Raw genomic sequence first — 22,805 nt, 5'->3', positions numbered from 1 at the left:
CTTGTGTAATCCCACGTAACCTAGAAATTAAGGACCTTGGTACTATTCTTGACTCGTCACTCTCCTTCCGTCAACAGTATTCTTACGTCATCGACCAGGCATATCGGCAGCTTGGTTCTATTCATCGTCTGACATTTGAGTTTAATGACCCTTTCTGAATACCCATACTTGAATTCAATGTTGTAGCATGGTCTCCACACACTAACAACTGGTCCACATGAATTGAGCGCATTCAGAAAAAAATCGAAAAAATAGCTATAAGAACCTTAAGGTTGAACATGGACCAGACTCTAACATATCAAGCACAAGGTAACACAAGCTATAGTTTTTGTAGCAAAGTTAATTAAAGGCGAAATTGATGCTCCCGAACTTCTTCTTAAGATTAATTTGTACGCTCCTGACCACGCACCACGTCCTTACAGAGGAGCTCATGATCCAATTGCCTCAATGTGTAAAGCTTTCAATAAGTTCAACTGCTTTTTCGACTTCAATATTACCATTGCTAAGTTAAAATGTTCATATCTGTATTCAAATATGTGGCAAGAAAGGTTATCTTAAGTTTTATTTTTTTAATATTGCAAAGGCCCCTGCGCGCGCCACGCAACTATCTTCAAAAAATAAACCTACGGTAGTAGTTAATGCACGCAACATGTAACATGTAAACATACTCGCAGACTTTCACTTTGGGAGTCTAGATTAGTACTAAACCTAGTAGTATTCTAGGTTAGTAAACCTTCACTGCAATTCTAAATTGAATTTCTATGTTCAATCTACATTCTTGGATTTTAAGCTTTTTTCTACGCTGCACATATACTGCCGCAAATGATTCAGCGACCAGAGCGATCAGTAATTAGATCAGAATAGTTATAAGTATATGGATTACATCGTTTCTAGTACCGGAATATGTTCTCATTTTGTTCCAGAACCCAAACTGATCCAGGAGCAGTTTGGTTTCAGTTCCGAGATCGATATTACTTTAGTGATCGGTTCCAGGATCCATATAAGTTCAGTTTCTAATCCGGATATGGGTATGGGATCATCATCGGTTCCAAGACCGATAGGGGTTCTTGATTAGTTCTAGGAACATAAACAATTTTAAAAAAGATAGATAAAATAGTTTTAAAAAATAATTAAAAAAATAAACAAAACATCAGTTCCAAGGGCAGCTTCGTTCAGGGTCACTTGAAGGAATGGAAAGGTTTCATGATCAATTGTATGATCAATATGGATGCAAATCAGTACTAGTATGGATTCGTTATTGATTCCAGGTCCAATACGGGTTCACAATAAACTCCACGGCAAGTATGAGTTCAAGTTCAGTTCCCGCATCATTCATCCCGTGATTGGTACCAAGATCGGTATGGGTTTGCATCTTAGCCTCCATCCCCTCCTCTCCTCACCTACGATAACATAAATTTTACTGCTTTGAAGACGACAGAAGATTATCGCTTGAACGATGTTCTTGCAATGATTTACTAGAGAACTGGAACAATACAGACCCCCAAGTCACTCGGATTACTGATGGAAAGGATTGCATGGAACAAATGCCAAAGAACAAAACGATTGGACCATTAAACTGGACCATTAAACCGGTTCTGCTCCAACGGCTCCGGAGCCGGCTCCGCACCAACGGCTCCGTAGCCGGCTCCGGACTAACGGCTCTGCACTCACGGCTCCGTTCCAACGGCTACGGAGCCAGCTTCGGGCCCACCGTTCTGGACCGGGGACGAATCAATGGCTCCAGACCAACGGCTCCGAGCTTACGGTTCAATAGAGACATCATTGTATGATAGCGCAATAAAAAAAAACGAATATATATATTCTCGCACGTGTGGAAGCTAACACACGACATGATGACAGTATTGACATGAATGACATTGTGTAGCATTCGTTAGTCTCGTCTTTCTTAACAATATTCAAAAGTAATCTATTTTTTTTTTTTGATAATTTCTTTTAAACATGACCTACTCAGCTACTTACGGATTTCCTTGATTGAAACTTCATTGAAAAAGTTATTTTGGTACTTTGTGTTAAAACCGGTTCCGGAGCCGTTGGAGCGGAGCCGTTGATGCGGAGCTTGCTCCGGAGCCGTGGGTGCGGAGCCGTTGGTGCGGAGCCGGCTCCGGAGCCGTCGGTGCGGAGTTGGCTCCGGAGCCGGCTCCGAAATTGTCTAGAACCGCATGCGGCCCGCGGACCGTAGTTTGAAGACCCCTGCGCTGGACTATCCCCTAGAGCAGCTGTGTCAAACTCATTTCATCAGAGGGCCGCAAGTACAGTTTTTCAGTGATTTGTGGGCCGCAAAGTTGAGAATAAAAAATATACCTCAATATTTATATAAAAAACTGTTTAAAATCATTATTGTTAAACAAATTGACTTTTTGTACTCCTCGCTTCAAATCTGGAATAGTTTTTTATTTACAAATTTGATATGTTTTTTTTTTTCATTGTGCACTTTTTTATTTGATAAAAAGAAAAAAAATAATTTTCTTTTAAAGTCACATGCATTGTTTTTATCCTTATTATTAAAATAGGACATTTCTCATTAGTCGCGTTCCAACACGGCAGTTTTGTTAGAAAATATCGCTCAATCACACTTTTTCACTGAGGTAGGGGAAGTCTACCAGCCTGTTGCGAATCTTTTTCAAGCCATCCGAGCTATCCACCGCTGGATGAATAACAAAAATATTTGCCGGCAATTTTTTGACAGATCGAAAGGAAAATTGTAATAAAACGTGTTTTAACATTATTTGTCGCTAATTTCCAAGTTCCAAAGGGTATATGGTGGTATATTCATTTCTTAATACAAGAACCCATATTGTACGATAAATTTTGTTAAATTACGAAAATTTTATCTGACGAAGATTCGTGGTGTGTGATCCCATAAAGATTGGCAAATCTTGTTTTGACACTTGAATCGTCTTGAATGATTCGCGAATTGAGGTATGGACTGTGTGACCCAGTGTCGGATCAAGTGTATCGGGGGCCCTAGGCGGAAAGACGAGTTGAGGCCATCTGTAAATGGGAAATGTTGTTGGGGGGGGGGGGGGGGGGGGGGAGTGGTAGCGGAAAACTAAACTTGCTGTTGGGAGATTGAACATTAAACTTGAAATGCCGTCGATCATCAGTCGCTCTAAAATTTTTTGCAGACGGCGGGGGGGAGGGGGTGCAAATGATTCGCCAGCCTTGGGGCCCCATCGGCCATCCTTCCGGGGGCTCTTTTCGCTAGTACTCTGTCCATACGGCATACTATACAATGGCGATCTACGGGGCCCCTAAATCGGCGGGGCCCTAGGCGACCGCCTAGTCCGCCTACCGTAAGATCCGCCGCTAGTGTGACCGGATCCATTTCTCACTGGAGATTTGCCGCTCCGTGCGACAACCGATGACTCCAACGGTTGCGAATGGCTTTAAACGGCTCTTTAGGTTTCGGACGGCACCGAACGGAACTGTTGGTTTGATTTGGGCGGATTCGGAGTCGCTATAGCTAAGATCAAAAATGGTTTTGAGCCGTGGATGCGATTCTGACAATCCATCACTAGTTGCGAAGTTTCCAAGTGTGTGTATCAAGTTATTTTCATTCCTATTTCGTTTCTAGACAGTTGACGCATATCTGTTTTTCCATATAGAACGTGGAATCGAGTCTGCACAAAATTACGCTAATATTCAGAATTTAATCGAAACATAAAACGAATGAGTTTGCCTTCGATTTAATGTTTCTTAAGGGTCTCGGTTGTTCTGTACGTTAGTGTAGAATAAATTTATGAGATGTAATGGGTACATTCATGTTAGATTCGAAAAATATACCATAAAAATTATTGTTCTTCTCTGGAAAATTTAATACACTTCGACAAATAGTCATAACAGTTTTTTGGTTTGGAATGATTTTAGAAATTCTCAAAATATTCTCGCGGGCCACATTCAGCATTGACGAGAGCCGCATGCGGCCAGCGGGCCGCCAGTTTGACATACCTGCCCTAGAGCAGCGATCGGCAAAGCGCGGCTCGCGAGCCGCATGCGGTAGTGAAGGGCGGATCTACCCAAACCTATCGTGTCGGAGCCATCCGTAAGCGACTCGGAGTCGTTTGGGTCGACCCGAAAGGTACAAGTAGGTTCAGTAGGTGCAACGATTCCGGTAGGTGCATAAGCGACCCCGACCCATTGGTGCAACGAGTTCGGGTCGGGTCGTGCCAAGGTGAGTTCATTCCGACCCGCGGAAGCAGCGAGTTCGGGTCGACCCGGCTGAAGAGTAGGTGCGAGAAAGCATAAGTGGCTCCGACCTGTTGGTTCAGCGAGTTCCGGTCGGGTCAGTTACGGATGATTCCAACCCAGTAGGTGAGGTTCGAACCGCGCATCACTAGTCCAAAATTATCCGAAACCTATAAGCATCGCCATGGGAGTTGGTAGAACTACATACCCGTTACAGTTTCAAATTGGCTAGGAAATAGACCCGTGTGGAGCCCCGTGAGTAGTGATGGGTAAATACAATTTTTTTCCGGAGTCGGATTGATCCGATTCCGGCACCCCTCGGAGTCGGACTCGGAGTTACTCCGGACTGTTTAGCGGGGGGGGGGGGGAGGGGGGGGGTGCGTACGGGAAAACCCTCGGACTCATCGACTCCGAGTCCGGATCACTCCGAATCACTCCGGATCACTCCGGATCACTCCGGATTACTCCGGATCACTCCGGATTACTCCGGATCAGTCCGGATCACTCCGGATTACTCCGGATCAGTCCGGATCAGTCCGGATCACTCCGGATTACTCCGGATCAGTCCGGATTACTCCGGATTACTCCGGATTACTCCGGACTACTCCGGATCACTCCGGATCACTCCGGATCACTCCGGATCACTCCGGATCACTCCGGATTACTCCGGATCACTCCGGATTACTCCGGATCAGTCCGGATCAGTCCGGATCACTCCGGATTACTCCGGATCAGTCCGGATTACTCCGGATTACTCCGGACTACTCCGGACTACTCCGGATCACTCCGGATCACTCCGGATCACTCCGGATCCGGAATGACTGTCCATTATCGTTTAGACAATTCTTGATGAGTTCATTGACTTTCAAGTCGTACATCTAATATGTACGAAAACTGATCCGGACTGACCCGGAGTGATCCGGACTAATCCGGAGTGATCCGGACTGATCCGGAGTGATCCGGAGTGATCTGGAGTGATCCGGAGTGATCCAGAGTGATCCGGACTCGGAGTCGATGAGTCCGAGGGTTTTCCCGTATGCTCCCCCCCCCCCCCCCCCCCCCGCTAAACAGTCCGGAGCAACTCCGAGTCCGACTCCGAGGGGTGCCGGAGTCGGATCAATCCGACTCCGGAAAAAAATTGTATTTACCCATCACTACTTGAAAGTCAATGAACTCATCAAGAATTGTCTAAACGATAATGGACAGTCATTCCGGATCCGGAGTGATCCGGAGTGATCCGGACTGATCCGGACTGATCCGGAGTAATCCAGAGTGATCCGGAGTAATCCGGAATGATCCGGAGTGATCCGGAGTGATCCGGAGTGATCCGGAGTAGTCCGGAGTAATCCGGAGTAATCCGGAGTAATCCGGACTGATCCGGAGTAATCCGGAGTGATCCGGACTGATCCGGACTGATCCGGAGTAATCCGGAGTGATCCGGAGTGATCCGGAGTAATCCGGAGTGATCCGGAGTAATCCGGAGTGATCCGGAGTGATCCGGAGTGATTCGGAGTGATCCGGACTGATCCGGACTGATCCGGAGTCGAATCCAGTTATGATCCGGAGCCGGAGTCATATTTTGCGCACCGGAGTCGGAGTTGATCCATGACTCCGCTCCGGATTACCCATCATTACCCGTGAGCGATAGGAGCGATAGGGTTCCGTTGAAGGTGAAATATTCCCCCATGTTAATTCTATTAAAATTGTTAATACACAAACGAAAATGTTATCAGTCAATCTGAAATCCATCAGGCAGTATCGGTCGCTGATACAACATAGTTTCCAACCATGTAAAAGCATAACATTGGTTTTGATTTTATTGTATGAACTACTATCAGAATTTTATGAACTACTATCAGGCCATCATGAACCGCTAGTCAGCAACCGGAGCCTTCTATGGATAGCTCCAAGAGTTCCACCAATTCCGATTTTGTAGTTTCAGTATGCTTCAGGGCTTATAGAAACCACAAGCTGTCATCAGCAAACCGGTTAGCAAAATAGACAATTTCTCAATCTTGTTTACAATAGTGAAAGCTATGCAATACAACAATTTCAATACATTTCATTTTTTTTATTTCTTAAATTTAAATTCTAATTCTGTATAACACGCGCCTATTGCTATGTGAAAACTCCTATACACATAGTTGCTTATACTTTCCATTCAAGCGTATAGACATATAGCTCTTTCGAAAAACATTTAATAATAGGAACTTCGGAAAAGATTCGCAAATTATCTTCCCATGAGTCAGTTCCTAAATTATTCATAAATTGTTTGCAACTAAAGGTAGATAGGTGGTAGTGGTTGATAGTTCATGAACAATTTGTTTACGGGGTACCGTAAAACATAGTAGTAAGGATCATCTAAGGGAGCTCTGTATTAATGAACGAGTATATAGAACCAAAGTTCTATAGTCCCGCATCATGCAACAAGACGTTAATGCGTAAAAAATCAAAGTTAGTACCGGTCTTTATATCGGTACACGATGGAAATTTTCCCGTTCGAACCTTATTCTGCCACTTCATCTACAGATACGTTCTTGTCTTTCTTTTTCTTTTTCTTTTTTTCCTTTTTCATTTCCTCATCGCCCTCCGCTTGGTCCATCGGCTGACCTTCAGCACCGACTGCTTCGCCATCACCATCCTCAGCATCTTTCTTTTGCTTCTTCTTTTTCTTCTTCTTTTCTTCTCCGTCGCCGATTGTTGCTGCTGATTCGACATTCTCGCCGATGCTCAATTTTCGTTTTCCACCAGCAAACTCATCGTCAGCGGATGTTCCATTTCCATTCGCTTGCTTAGCTGACCGGTTGAAGTCACTGTAGCTGTTGAGCCAATCTTTCGGAGTGTTTTCATTCGGTTTGCCGTACTTATCCAATTTGCCCGAAGCAATCAGTTGCTTCTTCATCGATGCCTTTGGGCCGAGACCCCATTTCCGTGGGTAAGTGTCGCGCTCCATTATGACGCGTTTTATTTTAGCAACGACTCCATGATCGCACCCAGCCATCGTGGCTGTCGTCATGAGAGCGATTCCCAATGCTATCGCTTCACCCTTGGTGGTCACGATCACGATTTCTTGATCGATCTCGATACCATCCTCGTACCGCAGCACGCCGGGAAGTAGAATCTTTGCTCCGTAGCATACCGCATTCACCGAACTGTCTTTCATGATGATGCGCTTATGGCCAACGAGCAATCCCTCTAGTGGTTTAATTACCCGGCGCAGCATCGATTCGTCCTTGTGATTTTCGTACAGATACTGGGCATCAAGCACATCATGCATGGTCACCATGCCATCCTTTTCCGACTGAATGCCGGACCGAACGCGGCGAAGTTCGAGCATCTGCCCACCAACACCAAGCACAAGACCCAAATGAACGCACATCGTTCGAATATATGAACCAGCTTCACAACTAACCCAAAACACGCCTATATTGCGTTGGTCATTGTAGTCCAGCAGCTTCGAGTCATACACGGTACGCACACGCAGCTGCCGCTTGACGGCGGAAATCAGTGGAGGGCGTTGGAACAGAGCACCGCGAAGCTTCTCTAGACCCTGAGTAACCTTGGCTATTTTCTCCACGGCGGAGTGGAGTTTAAAAACGGCCACATATTCCTTGCCTGCACTTTGCTGGCTTTTCACCAAGCGCGTTGCCCGGTTAATGCAAACAATCAAACATCCCGTAACTTTCGGGTCAAGTGTTCCCGAATGACCTGTTTTGTTTACCTTCAGGATACGCTTAATCCACGCGACCACTTCATGCGAGCTGGGATTAGAAGGTTTGTCCAGGTTGATAAAACCAGCCGAAACGTAATCATTGACCTTTCGGTTCAGCGGAGACGAACCGAACGGAAGTGGCGTGTAGTGGTTGGTGCGTACGTTCAGCCGATCAAAGTTCTTCAACAGCAGGGGCCATTTGGACGTATCTAAGCTGGCGATGGCAGAGGATGGCTTCAATTGAAAATCTCCGGATTTCTGGATTTCGCCCAAGTTTTCGATCTCGGTGTCCGGTTCTTGCTTAATCTTCTTCTTTTTCTTCTCCTTCTTTATTGGCGATGTAGGAATATCTAAACACAGTTAACGTATTAGTATTTTTTAAATTGTGCAATCGCCTATCTCACAATTTCACGTAACCAAAAAACACAAAAAACACTTACCCACTTCCATAATGACCAAAAATCTTTACTTAAAACGAACGAATTCCAGTCTACAATATAGGACTAAGTTATGCTGCACCGTACCGAACACGCGGTTTGTATTATTAAACACGCCGGGCAAGAACATTTGACGTACAGGGATTTGAGGTTAAATCGTGCCATAAAAACACAAGATGCTTATAGGCCTTATCTGAAAATATAATATGTTGAGGGTGCAAGGCCACGGTAGCAACGAAATGCTGAAAAATGTGTCAACTTTATCAAAACTGCTTGTCAACAGCTAAAAAAAATCTTTCCTCGTGACCGCATTGAAAATAGTGTAACTGTACCAGTTTTCGGCAGCGTACCTATTTTCGGCAGGGTAGCTAAACAAGTGAAATTCTGCACAAATGCGTTAAAATTTTTCACAAAACACAATTTTGTAGCGAACGTGTACTCTATTGTTATTCACATACGAAGTTTCTCACCAATTCATTGAGTATTTTTCAAAATATCAAATAAATTGTACATTTTTCGGCAGATTTGCTGTCAGCTAATAGTTCGGCAGGTTTTGTGATTAAGAGAATCAGAACAGTAAAACAATGAAAAAGTGGTGTATATTCAAGATTTTATGCTTATTTAATTTATTCTAACTTGTTCGGAATTTTAAAATCACGATAAAGTTATATAAGTTATTTTTCACTTTAAATGTTGCCGAAAATAGGTACACAGTAAGTGTTCATTTTTGACAGCTCAATGTTGTGGGCTCCTGCCGAAACTCGGAACAATAACACACCTTAGATTTGGATGAATATTCCTTTAAAACTTGATCAGAACACTATAATGCGTATGTCGACTCATAACAAGACCTTTCTTGTATCAAATATCATCAATATCACGATAAATAATGCAATAACTTAACAGAAAAATAATAATTTGTGAGCCAGTCGGTGCCGTACGGTACAACCGTCAAGCTGTCACTTTCTTCAATGGCTGCTTTGTTTATATGTCACAACAAAAAAAATATCAAAACGGACCATAAACAACATAAAATTAATAATTAAAGTGCTTTTTAACACCTATCTAAGGAAAGTAATGTTTGTATTTTCATGAATAATTGTTGAAAAAAGGGCTTTGAAATGGCAAATAATAACATAATATATGACGATAGTTTATCAACCATCATCACTTTCATGAAAAATATAAAAATGTATATGCATGAGCAGTTTTTGTGAGACTGCTGCACCTGCCTGCCGAAAACTGATTCAGTTACGCTATGTCCAAGAAATGTGCCGCAGATTCAGCATTTCATCCAATGAATTCAGGTATCATCAACGTTTTCAGGCATCATACTGTATTCTTGGCATTCTTCAAAAACGATTCGGGGAAGTGTCTCACAGACTTGAGATAAATGTGTGGAATCTTGTATTGAGATTGATATTTTACAGCTTCACTATCCGCTATAACAGCGCATATCGGGGACTATAGGTATTTTGAAAAAAAATGACAAGATGAATTGTCCTCATTTATGACCGGTATAGACCCATTGTGAAGAAAATATGTTCTAATGTCGATTGTTTATTTTCTTTCATTGGTCGTCACAACAATCCCAGCAAAATAATTATTGGAATTATTTCTGATTTGTCCTTAAGCATAACAAATTCAGGTACACGAAAAATTTATATAGTAGTGGGAATGAAATGAATCAATAGAATAACTCTACCCAAGCATAAATATTTTAATTTATTTTTAGGAAACTACTAGCGACTCCAGGAGAAGCTGTGTTTTGGTGTGGTTCTCAGCAGAAATCAAAATGCCAGCGGACAACGATCATCACGAACCGGAAACTCCGGCCACGCAACGTTTGACTAACGATGATTTTCGTAAACTACTTATGACACCGCGGGCCCCACCAGGCACTGGACATGCCGCCGGATCAATACGTGACGCGATGTCCAAAGCATCGTCGTCCACTTCCGCTGCGGGAGCGACGGTAGCGTCGACCTCATCATCATCATCTATGAAACCACCTGCGTCTGAAAGACACGAAGCACGACGTAAAAAGAAAAACTTTTATGCACAGCTCAAGAAGCAGGAAGATAACAAACTGGCCGAACTGGCAGAAAAATACCGCGATCGGGCCAGAGAAAGGCGTGACGGCGCAAACCCGGACTATCAGAATCTAGACTCATCTAGCTCAACAAGCGCATACCGCGCTGTGGCACCGGATGTGAAATCAGGTTTAAACGCAGCCGAAAGGCGTAGACAGCAGATTCAGGAATCCAAGTTCTTGGGTGGTGACATGGAGCATACCCATTTGGTGAAGGGCCTCGACTACGCTCTGCTGCAAAAAGTTCGAAGCGAAATTGTAGCTAAAGAGAATGAGCAGGAGGAAGAGATGGAAAAGTTAGTCGACATTGAGCCCTCTGCAGAGGCGTCGATTCCAGCTCCCGGCAACACACTACCTCCACAACGGGCTAGCGTAGCGGGCAGCGTGGATAAAGAACCGCAAGATGAGTTGGAGTTTCGGACCGTACTGGGGCAAAACATTTTTCGCACCTTGGAGAAACAACGCTCGCGGAAGATTGAGCGAAACGAAATGTTTGCTCCCGGTCGCATGGCGTATCACATCGAGCTAGAAGATGAAAATGTCGACTCGGACATTCCCACAACCGTTATTCGATCAAAGGCAGAAGTACCATTGGAGGTAGGGGATACACAAACGCTCACTACAAACGACATCGTAATCAACAAATTAGCCCAAATACTGTCCTACATGCGGCAGGGGGGAAGGGGCAAGAAAAATAAGCGCCGCGATAAGGATAAACCTCTGTTTAAGTTGGGCGACGAACCCGGAAGCAAGGGTATGGCGGATGATTCCATATACGGTGACATCGGAGACTACCATCCGAGCCGTCGTTATGAGGATGTGGCAGGATCGTCAAAACTAGAAGGAAACACGGGTCGCCACAGCTACTTCGATAAGTATAATGACAATACAGCGGCTGAACGCGAATCCTCTAGCATACCGCCCGTTCCGGCGCCTCCGAAGCTGTCAGCACAGCTTATTACCAAACTTACAGCGGAACCGGAAGGTTACGCTGAGTGCTATCCAGGGTTACAGGAGATGAACGATGCTATAGATGATTCGGATGACGAGGTCGATTACACCAAAATGGATCTAGGAAACAAAAAAGGTCCAATTGGACGCTGGGACTTTGACACACAGGAAGAATATTCCGACTACATGAGTAGCAAGGAGGCACTGCCGAAAGCTGCCTTCCAGTATGGCGTAAAGATGCAGGACGGTAGAAAAACACGAAAACACAAGACAGAGAAGAACGAAAAGGCAGAGCTAGATCGGGAATGGCAGCAAATACAGAACATCATCCAGAAACGTAAGGCTAAATCGGGAGGCGATGAGGACGTCGATTTTAAGAAATCGAAATATTAATGTTCATAACTAAGACACATTGTGTGAACAAGTTTTATTCTCCTTCATAATACTATAGCAATAAGTACACGCAACATGAATCGTTTTGCTTGAAAGCAGCTCACATGTAAACTCCGCAAGCCAAAAGCTCCATGCACGAATAATAAAAATATAAAGGCACGATTACCTTTCAAGTTGGAAATGATCGATGGTTTGGCGTAAAAGGCACTAAGGCTGAGCTGTAAAGGCACCATAGTAAAATCGTTAACAGTGCTTGCACTATGTACAATACTTATAGTAGGATTTTCCTGTCAGCACGCGCCGACAGTGTTCGCTTGTAGTTTTGAGCATATGAATGTGCGGTTGCAATACTAGAAGCCTAGTAAAAATGGGAAGGATCTAAAAAGTGGTACATTATACCAGCGATCATTATCACGAAATAAATTGACACCGCACACCACCACAACTTTCGCTCCCAGGACTCGACTTTAAGATTCCGCAGCACACCTATTCCGACCAGAAATCCCGCCAAGGCACCACTTGCATGGGCAATATAGCCCACTTTATCGAAGGGATCGTTAATACTGTTGTATATTGAAACACCTAAATCGGTCACGCAAAAGACTAAAAACACAAACAGCTGGACGATAGCGTACTCCATTTGCTTCCAATTCTATGAAGTCGGTAAAGAAAAAGAGTAAAATAATTCATATCTGCTCTTAGGTTGATTTGGTTTCGTTGGAGATATACCATGATAATAGTCGCAATATGAGCTGTGATGAGTGCGTAAACTCCGCCGGAAGCACCAGCAAGGAATACGCGCGGAGTGAACAGTGAGGTACCCATGGACCCGGCGACAACACCAGCCAGATACACCAGCGCCACACGCCACCAGCAGTGTACCAGTTCTAGTGCAACTCCAAGAAAGATTTGCACCAGCAGATTCATAATCAGATGCATGAATCTACAGAAATAGGTAATAAGCACTTCTATAACATTTTCCGTTGATTCATCAAGTCGCGCACCATCGATGACTCACCCGATATGTACAAACATATACGTCAGGAACCGCCACACCTCGTGCCTGAGGTGTGGATTGTAGATAAACAAAGTCGCCATCGGGCCGCTAGTGCTTGTACCATTTTGACTAGATAACGAAAACGGCAGATTCAATATTGGATTGCATTGCGTTTTGTTTGCCGGTGAACTTACTCCTGCGTTTTCACAATATCGATGACGAAGAAAATTATTTCCATAATCGAAAAAATTATCATCATCAGTGGTGGAGGCCAAAGTTTCATGCTTTGCTCATATTCGCCATCTGAAAATGAGCAAACGACATTAACAATCTTGAAATACTCCAACACATGCACATTGCATCACGCAGCGATAGTGTCGAGTACAATTTATGAGGCCTCGTGAACAGCAGAAACAAAACTTTATCACACTATTTTATCACAACCAACTGCCCGATACTGTTAAGATTATTTCGCATAAAAAAGAAACTTACGTAATGCTGATACGCGGATTCGAGACTAACTTGTAATAATAAAATTACCATACCTAATACATCTCCTTCTTCAGCATCGTTACGTTTAGGCACCACTGCTTTACAATATTTAATATACATTTCACACAAAAAGTACGGATGCTCGAGACTGAGTTTGTAAAATTCTTCGAAATCCAACCGGCCATCGTTGTTTGTATCCGACAACTTAAGCAGATGCAACGCCAAATCTTTAGGCATATCGGCACACTTTTTTTCGTGTATTAGGTGTTTCATCTCAACTATATTGAGATATCCATCGGAATCCGCGTCGTACTGGAATGACACATTTTAAAGAGATTTTTACATATGCATCCATAGTCGGTTAGTAATGCCGTCCTTTAAATTTCACAATTAGAGAGTAGGAATTGGAACGGATTCGCTTTGCTAATTATCACCTTTTCGAATACATGCCGCAAATGTTGCCGCCTTTGGTGTTCTTCACGTGTATTAAGGCGCTGCAGAGGGATCGCTTGTACGTGCTGCTCACAACGGTCCATTTTGTATAACTGAATATTATAAAGTAACGACTAACGGTCTGAATGAACGATTTCCAAAGGAATGTGTGAGTGTGTGTGTGTTTTCCCGTTTTCCAACGATGTCCTTCCTGGGACGACTTTCTACTTTCCCAATTCCAAACGAAGCAACAAGCTTTTCCACCTCACAACTATTTGCCAATTCCAAACATTCACGCACACTGAAACGAGATTGTTAAAAAAGGTTCAAAATGTTTGCTTTCTTAAATGTCATTCAGCTTCGTATTTTGACCGATGTGAAAGTCACATAGTTTCAGTGGTTTTCAAGCAAGTTTAGCACAGCAGCTACTTCACCAGTGCTGCAGCAAATGTATCTGATCCGACGAATTATGGGGATTTATTGTACGCATTTTGATGCGCTACCTCATTCTCTCACTTTCTTAGGGTTTACATAATTATTTACTAGTGTTAACATATTTTGCATTCAAAACAATAAAATGAACGTCAATTGTCTTGAGTACTCGTGGCCGGATCTTACGACCGATAAATTTCCTATATAATTTCCTTGTGATTCCCCACTGACCATTATTTTTTACACCGTTTCTTTTGGTGTACGAAAGGCCATATTCTGATAAAAAATTATTGAAATATAGCCATAGAACCCCAAATTTCACCTGGGGTTCTAACGCGAGCTTAACATTATTAAAACCACAGCTATGATAGCATAGATACCAAATTGTTAATAATTCACGCTTATCATCTTTTGTGGTTTTTGTAATTTCAATACATTAGAAAATAGTTAATCTTAATCTTTCTTACTAATCGAATTCAAATTATTTTTCAGGAGAAAATTATTTTGGATTTATTTGTTTACTCTCTGTATTCAGTTATCGTAGAGCCTATCGGCATACTATCGAACGACTATGACAATTTTGGCTTCTTGGCCAAATATTGCACTTTATGTTAGAGATATTTCGAGCAGAGCTCCGGCAGGCGAACCGGAATCTGGTCATATATTTTTTAATCTAATATTATTGTTAGAATGCATGATTTTATCTTCGTCTAATAGAATATTGCCAAAAGCCCCAGTGCGAAAGGATTTTAGCATCAGTTTTGCTGCCATATTGACGTCGGGACGCAGCACGCTTGTGCCATCTAGCTGCTTTGTGCGAATCATTTTATTCAAATGCACCGCACTGGCTACTAACGCGGAGGCTATCGAATCCGTTGGTTCAGGCAAACCCATTATCTCGACGTAGCGAAAATTGCGCTGCTTGTTTAGCAGGAAGAGTAGATAATCGGCAATAAGTTCTTCGCCCACGAGATGGTCCTGCAAGCATGAGACCAATGCTAGACGAAGACCTGTTTCAGTGTCGGCGATATTTGGTTCGAGAATGCCAGGAGTGTCCAGTAGGTAAATAGCTGGATCTTCACAAATTTTGATACGATTCAGTACACTTCTCGTAACGCCTGCAACAGCTCCCACCTGACTCGCTCCTTTTTTGTTTAGATGACGATTACGTAGCACATTTATTAGTGAGGATTTCCCAACATTCGGCACGCCAATTATCATTATGCAAAACTCTCGCTGACTTGACCGATTAAAGCGTTCAGAGCTATTGATCAAGGTTTGCGCCAGTGGCATCAACTTTCGAAGCCCTCGGCAGCTTCTACAAAAAAAAACAATATGAAGTAGTATTAATAAGAATATCCTATGAATCATGCACATACTTACTGGTTTTTACAATTGGTAAACAACACGTGCATCGTATCTTGATTCTCTTGCTGTAGGCGTTCGATTATTTTGCCTTCAAAGTGCTTTTCAATCAAGTCACTCTTGTTGAGAACCAAGATATGGGGCTTAATGCCGCTGATAGTGTGTTTGAATTCCGTATTCCGACCAGTGAGCGGGATTCGAGCATCATGAACCTCTATAACGCAGTCTATCTGCTTCAATTTCTGTTGCATTTGTTTCATGCCCTTTCCCATGTGACCAGGAAACCAGTTGAGAAGCTCCCGCGATACAAATGGAAACGTCGTACGAAAGAGGCTCATTGTTGCCTTGTATCTTTCATACACAGTTGCTGCTTTGCGACATACGTAATCCTTGCTGCTAAAACATAGTTCAATGTTATGGTCGGTATGAATAGTTTCAAGATAGGAAAAGGGATGATCTTTTCATTATAAGACACATACCACCGAATTACCTGCGAGTGTGGCGTAAACACGTTTTAAAAACAAGTAAATAAAGTGGCTCAGAACAATAGGAATGCCAGCCAATGAAAACGTTTTCCGATTTTCCGGGCCGGTGCAATTGACAACATGATTATCCGAACTTTTTGTTGTTGTTGCTGTTTAACTTGTTATTGTGTCACTTTTGTTCGCACAGTAGATGACATCACGACAATTTTGGTCAAAACTCTACGTATGATGTAGAGATGTGCACACAACTAATTGAAACCCTTGTGACTAGCACCATTATGATTTAGTATTAAACTACTACTATCCTTTAAAAAGGCAACCGGATACCCCGGTAATTTTTGAACTTTAAACTATAATTACTTTTGATTCATTGCTGTTATTGACCTGACATTTTTCGTAGCCTCCCAACTTTTAATTTCCGATTTTTTGGTGCATAAATTGTAATTTTCCACAAGCTGTAAGTATTTTATTTTGTTTTATTTTGAACTTTACCACGTCAGTTGGCAGTTGGCAGCATACATTTAGTATGGAGAATGATGTTTCTCTTCTTCTTCTTCTTTTCGTATTGTGCTTATTTTCGAGTAAAATTTAAGTGATTCAAAATTTCATTTAGACCGTTAGTTTTATCATAAAATGAAAAAAAAAACTTAATGAATAAATGAAATAGAAGAAAATATATGGAAAAAAAAAGAAGAAAATATATATACACAAAAGCTATCAATTGAAAAATAAATTGCATTCACAGAAATAGGCAAACTTTCAGCCCAATCAATTAAAACAAATAACTATAAAAGTAATTAATTATAAATACAAAATTATTCTTTAGATTTTTTCTGAAACAACATTAACAACACATAGACAATTTTTATTTTTCATTGGACACGAAACGTACGAAGAAAAACAACAATAACATTTAAACTTTACAGCAAGACTTACAACTCATGGTTTCCATGGCAATTTTCATGGTAAACAAACAGCGCCGGGTTGGATGTTGAAACCAAGAACCCCAAATCAAGTATTAATTCATTCAGTACGCAGAAAATTTCAGTTTAGTTATGTTTACAAACAAAAAACAATTTAAAACTGGAGTTTATCGCACCAAAAATTCTATCTCGAACTTTCGTTGCAGGTAAGTAGTGTTTGTTCAAATATATTATTCTATTTGCATTTACGTAGGTACTTGTTTCACAGATTAACCATTCGAAAGATCCATTCCTTAATAGATGTACCAAATCTAGAGGGTCTTGACAAAAGCCTCGAAGCTACCGATTTGCCTGAAAATGGTTCATATGAGACACGAATCATTTCGTGGCAGGAGAAAATTTTTAGCCAATACGAAAAAGATTATTATCGCATAAAAGAGAACTGCAAAACGGACCATCAAAAAAAGTATTACCAAATGCTGAAAGCAGAACCACACGAGCCTCAACTTCTGTTCACGTATGTTGATGAAGACAATTACTATCCAGATGAACAGAATAACGCCCCTCAGCTGCAATTGTCTAAGCTTATGCAAAATAAAACTCAATCACTACATCTTATGGCTGATTTAGGGCGCGAAGTGCTACTGTATACACTGACTTGGAACCCGGAAGAAGGCATAATGACAGTATTCCCCGATTTCAATAACATTACCACCAACCCTTTGTATCAGGAAATGCGTGAGTCCAATCTTCATATGTATCACTACGCTCTGGAGAGGTATTTTGTGGAAAAACCACATACGCCAATCATTAAGAATCATGTGGGATGTATAGGAAAGAGTAACATTTTAATGTCCCCCACGATGGTTCATAAAGATCGGTTTGAAATCCCGAAACAGCTTCATCGAAATTTACTCATTTTGCTCGAGATAGTTCGAGCTACAAATTTTGACTACGACGGGATTCATATACGTTATCGAATCAATCTTCCTGTCGACATAAAAATGGCTAATAAGAATAGTGAGCTCACAGGCAGTACACATGCTTCCAAGCAGCTGAATGGTTTTTGGCATTTTGGGCATTGTCACGAGTTTCTCCTAAATGTTCCAATCACAAGCGAGGCACAACTATCCGTGGACGTTTACTTTGAAGCTATTTCCATCGACAGCTGGTGTCGGGAACGTTACCTAGGGTAGGTAAATGATAGTGAATTTCACACATATCTGGTTGGACGTCTGTCGAATATCAGTCGAGATTAATCAAACTATCATATTAATTCTAGCCATGCTCACCTTTCCATACCATTAAGATCAGAAATCAACGAAACTACGATCAACTTCATGCAATTAACTAACGCGGGCAGTATGGCTGACCGTCTGGAAGTTTTCCTTGTGGGTAATCGTCGGCAAGTTGATTTACCAGCGTTTTATGGCATGGTATGTATATAAATGAAAAATTCGCTATTTTGCTTGAGAATATAACAATATTAACGTGTGTGGTGTGTTTCTTTCATTCCATATTTACGTTTATCCACAGACTGGGACAACCATACTTAACCGGTATGCTAACGAGTCGAGTTCGTCCGGGCGGCTGCAAATTCAATTCCAAGCTGTACAGCAGCACGTACCAAAAATTCTCAACGAAGGATACTTTAAAACTGCAAGAAAATCGAAAAACATCACCCTGAAGGAGCTTATCACATCTTACAACACCGCGAGGGAACGGCTAGAGGAATTTGTAGATTTGCAGTATTAGCTCTTTTCCAACATAGCCAATTGTTTTGTCTGAGGCGTTACAGGTATCATTACAAATAAAAACTTACTCTGCGGGAAAATATGATTGCTCTGGGTGTATTTCTTCAAGCCACAGAACAGAAACAGACATACTGCGAATAAAGAAATAACGGTAGCGGACGTCTTCTTCGTCACATGTTACCGATCAGCAAGCGTTTCGTGTTTGTAGCATTTTTTTCCTCTGGAATTTCAATCAAACGCAAACAAAGTGTAAAATCCCCCCCCCCCCCCCACCTACTCCCCCCGTTTCATCTCGCCCTGCTTCATTCACTTGCTTTTTGTACCACTGTTTCCTTCCTGTGTGCGGAGTTTGTAGCAGAAGCTGAGCACACAGCGGGCAAAGGGCTAATATAGGTGGTAGAAAGGAAAAGAGCCTATAGGCATTTGCCTTGCTTCTCCGCACATTGCGGGCACTGTTGGCGCGGTTGAGCAAGCGGGAAAGAAAATTAGTTCCCTTCATCTCACCTTTACAATTGCAACGTTGCCGTGATTTCTCGATGGCTAGCTGGTACGCTATCGCGCTTTCTTTTTTTCTCTCGCTGCTTTACAGCGGCGGCCGTCTCATGGTGTTGCGCACTGTTTGTCTGTTTATCTGCTCTTTCTCACTCTGCTGCCTTGCTTCATGGTTTCAGGTTTTCTGCTGTATGCTATACCTCTTGCATTGGGAACATACAGCACATGCACGCATACACCTCTGTCGATACACGCAACACATTGAACAAAAGAAGAGAAGAAAGAAAAAAACACCAGGGAACGGAATAAAGAGCAAGAACTGTAGCAACAAACCACACAGAGGAATTTGCTAAAAATATATTCACCATCCACGGTACGAATTTGTTGCTTGAAACATGTGCGTGTGATGTTGGCACTGTTCGTCACTAGTGTAAGTTGTTTCTAAGTGTGCGATGGTAACCTTAAAAACCATACACGTTAGCAACGAGATGTGAGTTGTTTGTAGACGGCGGCGATCAGCAGCCATTGCACCTGTTTGAGGTTCAATAAAAGATGGGACTTTAATTGATCCACTCCGGACAGTCTGTTCGCGCTATTCTACATCTGCTGAATGCACGACCCGTAAACACATACACGCATAATGTCACAATCGCATTTGAGCACAATCAATACCTGAGTATTAAACTAGATCTCATTCGTTTTTGGCACATTTATTTTTTACATCATTTCATTTGATTGCACTTTGTTGTAAGTCGCTGAAAGCCTTGACCGACAACGGTTGTTGTCAAAGAAGAATAAGAAGAAGAAGAAGAAGAAGAAGAAGAAGAAGGGTTTTACTTGACAGAATTTCTAGAAAATTCACTACACTACAATCTCTTTTAAACATGACCTATTTAAAATTGAATATCATCTTTCAAAATCGTTAGTTATTGAGGATTGAAGGAACATTAAAAAATAATGGAAAAATCGCATTAAAAGACAGAAGAGGGCAGGGGAAGGGGGGAGAGTTCAGATGGTAGAACTTTGTATAGAACTGGAGTGAGAGCAGTTAGGAAAGGTCACGCGATACCCGTTATAGGAGATTTTGCTGTTCTCCAAACGAAACCGCGAAATAATAAGCGAGCAAAGCATTAATGAAGGAAAGTAAAGGGAAGCACGAAGGCGGGCAGTCGTGGAGCGATTCTGCCGACAGCCCGGCCCTACGCATGTCATTGCCACGTAATGGAACAATATTCGTTTGCCAAACAAACTGCACGCGATGCGCTAGAGAAGGACAGACACAGCAGTGCCGGTGTGAGAAAACAACAAAGTAGAATCGCGCCCTGCAAAGATGGCGACGTTTGGGTGATGAAACTAAAATACAGCCGGCGCTGCGCGTCTACTGGCAAATCGATCTTAAAGCTGATTAAAGTTGTGACGTTTTCCTCCGCCCCGCCACCATTCCGCACCGTTCTTGGACTTATGCGCTGTGTTGTTCCTGTTTGCGCTCCCACTGCGGGCAACGCAGAGCGAGCCATGCGTGAAGGATGTAGATAATGCGATGGATGCGGGTGAGAGACGTGTATGATTAAATTTGCGTATTGCGTATTGGAGGAATGCGCGTGGAAGGGAGGGCGAGATGCCTGTTTATATTTGGCATTCATCCCGCCTGCTATCCGGTTGTTGTCTTATTAGTTCGTGTCCCTGAATTTTTTCACATCGAACACAGTATTATTTTTTACACTGTTTTGCACCATTTTCACCTAAATAAAATGTGAAATCGGTGAGGTTACTTTATTACGGATTCGTGCTCTCTTGCTCACACACCAGCAGCTCGCAGCTTAGACATGATTACGGCCCGTAAAATTCGTAAACTTGGTATGTGGGATGTATTTTTTAGTTTTCTGCTGTTTTTTTTCTTAACTTGATATATGCGGTAAAAATTATAAGCCAATGAGAGATGACTGGAGGCAATAATGGTTCAGCGCTTCATCATTGAATGTAGAATAGTATTCGTATTTTGTGGCCGGATGTGGAGATATTATTTATTTTGAAGGAAATTTCGATTTTCGCCACATTTTTATACGCTGAGGAATTTTGTGTGCATATTCGTAGTATTATTATTATTCATTTCCCCACAGAAAACGTGTCTCAGAGGTAACATCTTATGCTGTTACACTTCTTTTCATAGCATATTCGTGCGATTTTTTTCCCCCAACTGCGATATTGTGAGCTCAGCAGCATTAGTATGGGTGCAGCCGCTCGGGTCTATGTTTTATTATGTAGCATAACATCAGCCATTTCGCATTGTCGACGTTTACGCTGCACAGCGCAGAAGTGTACTCTTTATTTAGTCAGTGGTTTTGGACGAGATATCATCGCAGAAACTTCATTTGCTTACTTCTGGAGCATCGATATAGTCCCAACAATGAAATAAATTGTGAACACATGGTAAGTGAGCAAATTATAAGGGTAGAAATTGAACATTTCAGCCGTGGAACATCAGCCGCAGAAACGTCGACGAATCGAAGCGACCTGACACCAACACAGCTAACGTGATCACAGTGTGAAGAATAGCGTGCATGCGAGGAAAGAAAGTTGCGATAGTGTGTGTGTTGTGTGTGTATCATGTTGCTGAAGGTGTGGGTTCGTGGCGAAGTTGGAAGTAAAGCGGTTTGACGTACGCATATGGGACGCATAGAGATAGGAACTGTTACGTTTTTTCTCCGTTTGAGAGGATTTAGACGATTTGAAGCAGCGTTCACCATAGCTTGCTGTGAGTGGCAGCAGAAAACGCGATGGATCGCGTTTTTTCATAGGTAGGAGAATATGATCTGCACACATAGCAATTGCGAACGCGAGCTTAGGGCAGAGGATTTCAGAATTGTGTACGTGCGCTGGCTTATTCGACACGTTAGTTGGTAGTAGTGTGGTGTATTCGAAACGAAGCTCGTGTGGGTAATGTGCTTGCGAGAGAGAGAGTGCGGCCAAGTGTGTTTCACGGGAAAAGAAAATGGCCGCTGTCGCGTGTGCAGCACCAGTTCTGTAGTGCTCCTGCATAAATCGTTCAATTCCGTGCGGTAAAGAGTTTTTTCGAGTGTCCATCTGTGCTCTTCCGGTGTCCTTAAGGATTTAGCATAACTGAACGGTAACATATTGGCTCGAGCGAAGCTAACAACGGTGGTATAGACGAAATTGTAGAATCCCACCATCATCATATTCATTCGCCGTCATCGTACCCGTGCGTATTGGTGGTCGTCGTGGTCATTTAGACGTCGAGGTCGTCGTCATCGTGTGGTGCAAACCATCGTGTGCCAGAAACTGTCCCAATTGTTCGACGAAATCAGGCTGCCACTAGTAGGAAACTGTGGTGTTTTGCGAAAAAGGGAGGCAAAGGTTGTGTTGGAATGAATCCAGATCACGGGATTTACTGCATGGCCGCGATATTTCAAATCCACCGAGGCCTGTTGGTTTGGGGCCGTAGTTACGACGAAGTGCGGATGAAGTGAGGTAGACGATGGTACCAGATCCATCCAGATGGTGTAGCAATCGCTCACAACGTCGATTGGAAAATGTACCCATGTGCTCGATCCGAGAAATATGGGCGTTACACCTGAAATATATAGTGTTCACTTTCCTGGAATGGAAAATTCATTTTGTTCT

At 42.5% G+C, this 22,805-nt stretch overlaps 6 protein-coding genes across 9 annotated transcripts in view; 3 read left to right on the top strand and 3 right to left on the bottom strand.

Moving 5' to 3' along the window:
* Positions 1 to 6,640: 6,640 nt before the first annotated feature.
* On the bottom strand, positions 6,641 to 8,492 carry LOC120947633 (H/ACA ribonucleoprotein complex subunit 4). The gene is made up of 2 exons (XM_040363125.2): positions 8,359 to 8,492; positions 6,641 to 8,268 (listed from the first exon to the last, which is right to left on the bottom strand). The coding sequence occupies exons 1-2, from the start codon at positions 8,366 to 8,368 to the stop codon at positions 6,713 to 6,715; spliced, it is 1,566 nt and encodes a 521-aa protein (XP_040219059.2). The 5' UTR covers positions 8,369 to 8,492; the 3' UTR covers positions 6,641 to 6,712.
* A 1,407-nt stretch (positions 8,493 to 9,899) lies between these two features.
* Positions 9,900 to 11,972, top strand: LOC120947638 (protein Red). Its single transcript, XM_049605781.1, has 2 exons — positions 9,900 to 10,003; positions 10,091 to 11,972. The coding sequence occupies exon 2, from the start codon at positions 10,151 to 10,153 to the stop codon at positions 11,789 to 11,791; it is 1,641 nt and encodes a 546-aa protein (XP_049461738.1). The 5' UTR covers positions 9,900 to 10,003; positions 10,091 to 10,150; the 3' UTR covers positions 11,792 to 11,972.
* LOC120947636 (protein rhomboid) lies at positions 11,811 to 14,013 on the bottom strand. The gene is made up of 6 exons (XM_040363128.2): positions 13,715 to 14,013; positions 13,334 to 13,592; positions 12,983 to 13,091; positions 12,810 to 12,917; positions 12,521 to 12,734; positions 11,811 to 12,443 (listed from the first exon to the last, which is right to left on the bottom strand). The coding sequence occupies exons 1-6, from the start codon at positions 13,814 to 13,816 to the stop codon at positions 12,150 to 12,152; spliced, it is 1,086 nt and encodes a 361-aa protein (XP_040219062.1). The 5' UTR covers positions 13,817 to 14,013; the 3' UTR covers positions 11,811 to 12,149.
* Positions 14,014 to 14,762: 749 nt separating this feature from the next.
* LOC120947637 (mitochondrial GTPase 1) lies at positions 14,763 to 16,562 on the bottom strand. 4 transcript variants are annotated; one of them, XM_040363132.2, is made up of 3 exons: positions 16,000 to 16,562; positions 15,528 to 15,905; positions 14,763 to 15,462 (listed from the first exon to the last, which is right to left on the bottom strand). In XM_040363132.2, the coding sequence occupies exons 2-3, from the start codon at positions 15,845 to 15,847 to the stop codon at positions 14,802 to 14,804; spliced, it is 981 nt and encodes a 326-aa protein (XP_040219066.2). In that variant the 5' UTR covers positions 15,848 to 15,905; positions 16,000 to 16,562; the 3' UTR covers positions 14,763 to 14,801. The 4 variants fall into 4 exon arrangements, with proteins under 4 accessions (XP_040219066.2, XP_040219067.2, XP_040219064.2 ...); XM_040363133.2 differs by having other exon boundaries at positions 15,528 to 15,902; XM_040363130.2 differs by having other exon boundaries at positions 15,989 to 16,561.
* A 138-nt stretch (positions 16,563 to 16,700) lies between these two features.
* On the top strand, positions 16,701 to 18,756 carry LOC120947635 (Meckel syndrome type 1 protein homolog). Its single transcript, XM_040363126.2, has 4 exons — positions 16,701 to 17,123; positions 17,186 to 18,109; positions 18,200 to 18,353; positions 18,454 to 18,756. Exons 1-4 carry the CDS (start codon positions 17,050 to 17,052, stop codon positions 18,670 to 18,672), a joined length of 1,371 nt encoding a protein of 456 aa, XP_040219060.2. The 5' UTR covers positions 16,701 to 17,049; the 3' UTR covers positions 18,673 to 18,756.
* A 3,254-nt stretch (positions 18,757 to 22,010) lies between these two features.
* LOC120961225 (uncharacterized) overlaps positions 22,011 to 22,805 on the top strand; it is a 58,584-nt gene continuing 57,789 nt past the window's right edge. The window contains exon 1 of the mRNA XM_049605778.1: positions 22,011 to 22,290. The gene's annotated coding sequence lies outside the window, so the exon portion shown is untranslated. The remainder of the gene's footprint in view (positions 22,291 to 22,805) is intronic.

This window comes from Anopheles coluzzii, chromosome 2, assembly GCF_943734685.1.
Source record: "Anopheles coluzzii chromosome 2, AcolN3, whole genome shotgun sequence".
In the NCBI taxonomy this organism is placed as follows: domain Eukaryota; kingdom Metazoa; phylum Arthropoda; class Insecta; order Diptera; family Culicidae; genus Anopheles; species Anopheles coluzzii.
The sequence above is the reverse complement of the archived record's forward strand: the minus strand, read 5'-3'. Positions and strand labels throughout refer to the sequence as shown.